The 7816-nt window shown below is 45.2% G+C and overlaps 1 protein-coding gene across 1 annotated transcript; it reads left to right on the top strand.

The window, feature by feature from the left end:
* The first annotated feature begins 3378 nt into the window (after window positions 1–3378).
* Window positions 3379–7450, top strand: LOC311277389 (uncharacterized protein). Its single transcript, XM_084387677.1, has 2 exons — window positions 3379–3728; window positions 4857–7450. Exons 1-2 carry the CDS (start codon window positions 3631–3633, stop codon window positions 6718–6720), a joined length of 1962 nt encoding a protein of 653 aa, XP_084243803.1. The 5' UTR covers window positions 3379–3630; the 3' UTR covers window positions 6721–7450.
* Window positions 7451–7816: the final 366 nt, after the last annotated feature.

The raw sequence follows: 7816 nt of genomic DNA on the forward strand, positions 1-7816 counted from the left end.
GAGGGCTGAACAACACCACGGTAAAGAATACTTATCCTTTGCCGTTGATGTCTTCAGCTTTCGAGAGGTTGCAGGGAGCATCCGTCTTTACAAAATTGGACTTAAGTAACGCCTATCATTTGGTTCGCATCAGGAAGGGGGATGAATGGAAAACCACGTTCAACACCTCCAGGGGCCATTTTGAATATTTGGTTATGCCGTTCGGGCTATCCAACTCCCCAGTGGTTTTCCAGGCACTCGTCAATGACGTGTTGAGAGACATGGTAGACCAATTCATATATGTCTACCTGGATGACATATTGATTTTTTCTTCTTCTCTCCAGGAACATGTTCAACACGTCAGAGATTGCTAGAGAATGGGCTTTTTGTCAAGGCGGAGAAATGCGTTTTTCATGCACAGTCTGTTCCTTTCCTAGGTTACATCATCTCTTCTGAGGGAGTGCGTATGGATCCTGACAAGGTTAAGGCTGTGATAGATTGGCCAAGTCCAGATTCCCATAAGGCCCTACAGAGGTTTCTGGGGTTCGCCAACTTCTGTTGGCGTTTCATTCGCAACTTCAGCCAACTAGCCGCACCTCTGACCGCCTTGACCTCCCCAGAACGACGTTCAGGTGGTCCTATACAGCCGAGGCTGTATTCGCCAACCTCAAGAGTCGCTTCGTTTCGGCTCCCATCTTAATCGCCCCTGATCCCACACGTCAGTTCGTGGTTGAGGTCGATGCGTCAGAGGTGGGGGTAGGTGCAGTTCTCTCCCAACGCTCTTCGCCAGACGACAAGATGCATCCTTGCGCGTTTTTCCCCACCATTTATCACCTGCCGAACGTAACTATGACATTGGCAACAGAGAGTTGTTGGCCGTCAAGTTAACGTTGGAGGAGTGGCGTCATTGGTTAGAAGGGTCGGGGGTACCTTTTATCGTTTGGACTGATCATAAGAACCTTGAATATATTAGATCTGCTAAAAGACTCAACTCCAGGCAGGCTCGGTGGGCACTTTTTTTCGGACGTTTTGACTTTTCTCTCTTGTACCGCCCGGGATCCAAGAACATCAAACCCGATTCCTTATCTCGTATTTTTGACCCATCCGAACGCCCGGTTACTCCCGAGTTCATTTTGCCCGAGAAAGTAGTTATCTCCACACTTACATGGGAGATCGAATCGAAGGTCAGGTCGGCCTTAGAAGGGGTAACACCTCCGCCCGGTTGCCCACAGAATCGATTGTTTGTTCCGGAGGGGTTACGGTCCGAAGTTATACCAATTTTTCCGAGTCTGGAATCCGAAGTCGCGGTCCCCTCCACTCACGCCTTCGTCCAGAGGTGTCACTGCACGTGGACCAGAGCCCGTGAGACTCTGCTCCAGGTGGGGGCGCGCACCAAGGCTAAGGCCGATCGCCACCGGTCAAGGCCTCCCGTATACGTCGTGGGTCAAAAAGTGTGGCTTTCAACCAAGAACATTCCACTCCGCTCCGTGTCTAATAAGTTAGCTCCCAAATTCATTGGCCCGTTCACTGTCACCAAGATCCTTAGTCCAGTGGCAGTCCGACTCAAACTTCCTCCGGCGTACAGGAGAATTCATTCCGTTTTTCATGTCTCCAAATTGAAACAGGTATTTCATTCTCACCTTAATCCGCCAGCCCCGGTTCCCCCACCGCCGCGGCTCGTAGACGGGGAACCCATGTATTCGGTCAATCGTATACTGGACTCGAGACGGAGGGGACGCGGATTTCAGTACCTGGTGGACTGGGAGGGTTACGGTCCGGAGGAGAGAAGTTGGGTACCTGCTAAGTACATACTGGATCACTCCCTTATCGATGATTACAATCAACAGGTAAGTTCCTCTCGGAGCGCCAGTCACGGTTTATGAATTCGCTGTCTCTTTTCTCGTCTCATGTTAGGTGTGTGTGTGTGTTCATGTGGGCGTGGTCGCTGTTCACGGCCGCTGATCCGTGCGCCAGCTGATTCTGATTAGCGTACCCTTTGTAGTCTCACTGTTGTTGCCTTGTCTTCGTCAGATCGTTGTGGATGTTCCCGCATGTGTTTCCCTGCCTGTCTCCTGTTTCCATTGTGATCTTCGTGTTCAGCACTCCTGGTTCGTCACGTCGCCGTCTTCCGGATCTCCGTTCCCGAATCTTCCTCAAGCATCTCTCTGGACTTTTCACCATCATCATCATCACCTTCTCCGGAGAGATCGGATTGTCCTCAGCGTCCCTGTGCTGCCAAGAGCTTCATACCGGACACTGCACACCATCACGCTCCCAGCATCTGACCAGCTCTCAATAAAGATATATATTTCATTTGCAATTGAATCTTCTGGTTTTCATTACACACACTAAACACACACTATCTCCAACACACTAAACACACACTATCTCCAACACACTAAACACACACTATCTTCAACACACTAAACACACACTATCTTCAACACACTAAACACACTATCTCCAACACACTAAACACACACCTAAACACACACTATCTCCAACACACTAAACACACACTATCTCCAACACACTAAACACACACTATCTTCAACACACTAAACACACTATCTCCAACACACTAAACACACACCTAAACACACACTATCTCCAACACACTAAACACACACTATCTCCAACACACTAAACACACACTATCTTCAACACACTAAACACACACTATCTTCAACACACTAAACACACACTATCTCCAACACACTAAACACACACTATCTTCAACACACTAAACACACACTATCTCCAACACACTAAACACACACCTAAACACACTAAACACACTATCTCCAACACACTAAACACACACCTAAACACACACTATCTCCAATACCGCTTCAGAGCGTATCCCATCATGCATTATGTTCGGGAACTCGTGCCACGAAATCGTGAGATGTTGAGAAAGACATTCCACTGTAATTTAAATTAATTAGATCTAGATTAATATAATTTGGTAGTAAAAACAAAGTGTTGCACATTTTATTAGTGCGAAGTGAGTCTGGCTGTTTTTATCACTTAATTAGAAGCACCACAATTTAAAATGTGTGTTTTCTGTTAGTCACACAGCGACTACTGAACAGACATGTAGAAGTTTATTTTAAAATGCAAAGTATTGAAAATGTAATAAATAAAAATTGCATTTTATGCAACACTATAAAAGTTCTACACACACTTGCAGTCTTTAAGCCTTCTTGAACACTTGGGGCAAATAGAGGAAATACGTCGAGCAAGTGGTCAAAAGCACAAGTGTGTGTGTGTGTTAGGACAAGGCATGTGTTTTCTTTCAACTCTCCGTGACCCGCAGCACCTCGAGAAGCGCACGTACCCCTCAAGTATTTTTAGCTTTGGCAAGTCGAGGCAAAAAACCACAACACCCCAATCCCTGATTTCATGAAGTGCCGCAGTTCCAGCTGCACAACTCTCACGAGGACGCACTGATGAATCCATAACACAATGAAGATGTTCCCCTTTTGAGGAGGACGGGCAGTAATGCAGTCGCTGCACTTCAAGCCGAGAGCGAGACGCCTCAGGCTATTTACAGATCCGCTGAGCTAGAGAAGTTCCTCAGCTGAGACGACGTGAAGAGAGAGACTCGTTCGCCCAGAGACTCATGCAGCCGCACGGAACGTGGAAACAATGGAAATAGTGGATCCGGAGAATGAGATGACGGCACTGGAGGAACCGGAACCAGAACCGGAACCGATGAACGACGCGGAGGAGGATCTGAGCAACAGGTGAGAACACACACACACACACACACACACACACTAGGGCTGGGTATCGATTCAGATGTTCCAATTCGATTCGATTTCGATTCTAAATTAAATTTCAATTCGACTCAATCAATATAGATTTAATACAAATCCTATATTTATAAAAAAAAGAACAGTGAACATAAGTTTACAAGCGGTTAATTAATAAAAAGAAATTATGAGCCACAAACCTGTATATTAAACTCTGTTTATTTTAGGTGCACTAGGGTCCATTAACACAGAACCAACTCTAGATTTCTAATGCATGCAGTGAACAGACTGGATTTTGATGCAAGATAAAAAATTGATGCTGAAAAGTCAGAACAGTCGCATGTCTTGATCAAACAGGATCAGGTTGTTTTATGTTTAAGATAAAACAAACGTCACAGCATTAGCTGTAACATTCAAGCCTGAACAGTGGAGGAAAACTAATACTGGCTTTTGGGTGATAAATAAATATGGAAATATCGTTTTGTGGCCTTTGAGAATCAATTTTGAATCGACCACATTTAAAAAAAAGATTAATCGAAAAACATATTTTTTGCCCAGCCCTAATCAGCTTACTTGTGATTTACAGTCAAACCCAAATATATTCAGACTCCATCATTTCTCACATTATCAGTTTATTCGCAATAGTTTCGAAAATGGTAATAAAATATGACAAGAAGTTGATATTTGACTGGTTTTGTACATCCTTCTGTCAGACTGTCTCACACATGAATTATGTTGAATATCTGTCAGCTGTTAAATTTAACTACACAATTAGATAATACCAGTTTAGCTCAACCAATCACCAAGCAATGCTTCATTGTGTTCAGTCTGTGTGTAAAAAGAGCATTAGCAATTAAGAAAAAACACTTCAGCAAAACATGATCAGGTCAAAGTGTCCGAATCATTTTTGCTCCCAATTTTTACTGGTAGTCACTGTATGAAGAATATTTGGGTATAATATGTCACAGTTTACTTTATTTTACTCTCCTCACTTACATAACTAAACTATAGTGTCCTGATCACAGTAGCGAAGTGGTGTCTGAATCATTTTTGGTTTGACTGTAGCATAACTTTTCCAACATCATGTCAGACTGATGGATTTGGTGTGAATCCCCTCAGTCTGAGAGAGGTGGTCCAGGACGGGGCCGTGAAGCCCAAACTCCACTGCCTGATGATGGATCCGTGCTTCTCCATGGTGACGGTCCAGAGCGAGGACAGCGGGATCTTCTGGGAAACCGCATCGAGTCGATGCTCCACGCCATGGGCCTCCGAGTTCAACGCCTCCGAACCCTCGTACTCCCTCCACGCTTCCGGGACGGCCGGCAGGATCGTGTTCATAATGGACAAAGAACTGATGAGCAGGAGAAAGAAAAAGCGAAGATCCGACAAAACAAGGACTCGTCCGCAAGTCACTCGCGAGATGCTTGCGGAAGCGGAGAGACCGGCAATGGTGGAAGTGTCCGTTCCAAACTCGGGAACGGAAGAGCAAAGAACGGAGGATCTAAAAGAAGAGCGTCTGTTCAGTTTAGTCTCCGAAGGATCCGAGATACTGAACATCATCGCTCCGCATAAAGTGTCCACGGTGGACGAAGAGGAGAGCAAAGGTTTGGAAGATAATCTGTTTTACCTTGAGGAGACGCCAGCTATGAAATCCCCAGAGATCCCAGATGAGCCAAACCTGGACGTTCCTTCTGAGACTGAGATCATCCATGCGGTGATCCCAGAGCCGTTAGTCTCGTTCCCGCATGTCCAAGAGTCCCGAAGAGGAGCGACGGCCGAAGACTACTTTGAGAAGTTCGCGCTTCTCTACGATCAAGCGCCATCGGGATCAGCGCCTGTTGAAGAATCACCGGAGCAAACTGAGGAAAATATTGAAGATGCACCTCGTCCTGAAGTGGAACCTGATCCCGGTGTCTCCTCAGCTGTGAGTATGTTAGATATTTCTGACGAACACTTGGACGATGTGTTTTACGGCGGAGGTAGCGAGCCACACGAGGATGCCGCACGTACTGGGGAAAAGGGAAGGGAGTTTTCCCAATCCTCTCTGAAGGAAAGCGGGAGCGCCTTGTTTGGGAGTGAGGAGTCGGTCCTCACACCTATATACCTTCCTGAAGGGCCTCAGAAAATCATTGACCTTAATCTGTTGGAGGAGCCGAAAGCCTTGGCGTTCCTGTACTCGGATCTGTACGCGGACGCTGTCGGGACCCGGAAGAAGCCGGACGACGAGGTCGAGAGCGTGACCTCGGAGAAATCCTTCCACAGTCAAGAGTCCGACAGGGAGGACAGAGGCTATCTGGAGAAGTTTGTGCTCAAAGTTGAGGCTCAGGCCACGGAGAACGACTTCAGGCGCTCCGAAGAACGGCATGATCCTTTCAAACTCACTGGATTTGTGGAACGCCACAGTGCAGAGGTGGAAAATCCGGGAGACGATCTGGAAGAAATCACAGATTTCTTTAGGAACAGCGCATCTTCGTCTCCCTGCGAACCTGTGGAGCGGCTGGAGAGAGAAGAAGAGACTGAAGTCGTGAGGACGCCTCGGGTCACTTTCAAAGAGCAAGTGTCGACACCATTACATACAGAACCACAGAATCAACCGTTCGCTGACGACGAAGACTTTTCAGAAGAGTTTTTACCGGTTGAATTAAGTGAGGATTGTCCAGCATGGGAGGAAAGCTTGCCGACGATTGTCAGAGATGCTGTAAAATCAACTTCAACCCGGACGGATGAATCAAGACTTAAACCGAATCCTGTAAGCGATAACAGCCAAATCCAAGTGCAAAACACAGTGAAACCCGTTATTGCTCACCCCAAACTGTTCCTGGATCTGACCCCGCTGATGCCCGTCGAGGACGAGAAGGAAACAACCGAGGGGGAAAAGGAGAAGGAGAACACGAGCTCTGAAGATGCCGGATCATCCAGTGATCCCTCAAACCGACTGGATTATCCGCATGAGGACAGTGCTGAAGCTCCAGCTGCCTTGTGAAAGTCTGATTGACTTTTAAGGGTCGCTGATTCGCTGGCTTGATGACGAGTGATCCATCAGAAAAGAACAGAAACTGAGCAGAACGTTATCATGTGTCTCTATTGGTCATCTCGTAAAGATCGTATTTATGAGTTGAACGCACATGAACGCCATCACAATGTCGTAAATACGAGTGGGAAGCTCTGTACTTTCTTTAAGCCCCGATCTTTACGAGTTGTGGGCGTGTCAGTGAGAAACATGGTGGAATACCGCAATACTTAAAAGTATTTAGCAGTGATATTATCAGGCTTTTCTACTTACAGCAAAGTAAGCTAATTGCCTGCACAGAATATGATGGCATTGTAATATAACAATGTAATTTGTAACGATAAAGTTTGCAGTGGCTTCATAAATTAATCAAAAACATAAAAAAGCAAAGCACACATCTGTGTGTCATCTAAGAGTCTAGAATGGAAAACGTAGTTCTTGTACTATGTATGACTGTATAAGCCTAATGAGATAAAACTGTATGTTTGTGAGAGTCTACAACTCACCGCCACTGCTGAAAATAAGTAAATAATTAAAAAAACATTTTATCTTGTACAATAACCTGTGCTTAAATGATGAACTGGTTATAATATTTTATAATAGTTTTGCTGCTCAGGCTTCAGCATATGTACAAGAGTGGAATTATTTATTTTAAACACTTGTAGACATATGTGAATACGTTGAATAAAGTATAAATACTGTTAACTTGGTGAATGTGCTGTATTATGTTAGAATTACATTCAGATTAAGTATCTAAAAGTCATTGTTGTCGCGTTAAAATTTCAACATCATCGTGTTTTCTTTATTAGTTGAAACTGTAGGCCCTACGTCACCCAACAATCAAAAAGTTGAGTAGCCTATGAAATCTCGTCTGAAGCACACCGTAACAGCTTAGCCTATACCTGTACCTCATCAGGCACTCAATATCCAGTTATTAATTTATCCTTTTAACATTCTATTGTAGACTTAAAAAAAAGGTCTTACCTCAGAAATTCGCGCCTTTTCCTCTCAGTCTACGTGCGCGCGACCGCGCCTATCATACGTTTTCGACTGGAACCATTTCTCCCAC

This window comes from Rutilus rutilus (genome assembly GCF_951802725.1).
Source record: "Rutilus rutilus genome assembly, chromosome: 18".
NCBI lineage: Eukaryota > Metazoa > Chordata > Actinopteri > Cypriniformes > Leuciscidae > Rutilus > Rutilus rutilus.

Excerpts from the sequence above, each read along its gene's own strand:
- LOC311277389 (XM_084387677.1), top strand. The coding sequence starts at position 3,631 with ATGGAAATAGTGGATCCGGAGAATGAGATGACGGCACTGGAGGAACCG. Across the intron at positions 3,729-4,856 it reads GAGGAGGATCTGAGCAACAG|TCTGAGAGAGGTGGTCCAGG; the intron begins GTGAGAACACAC and ends GAATCCCCTCAG.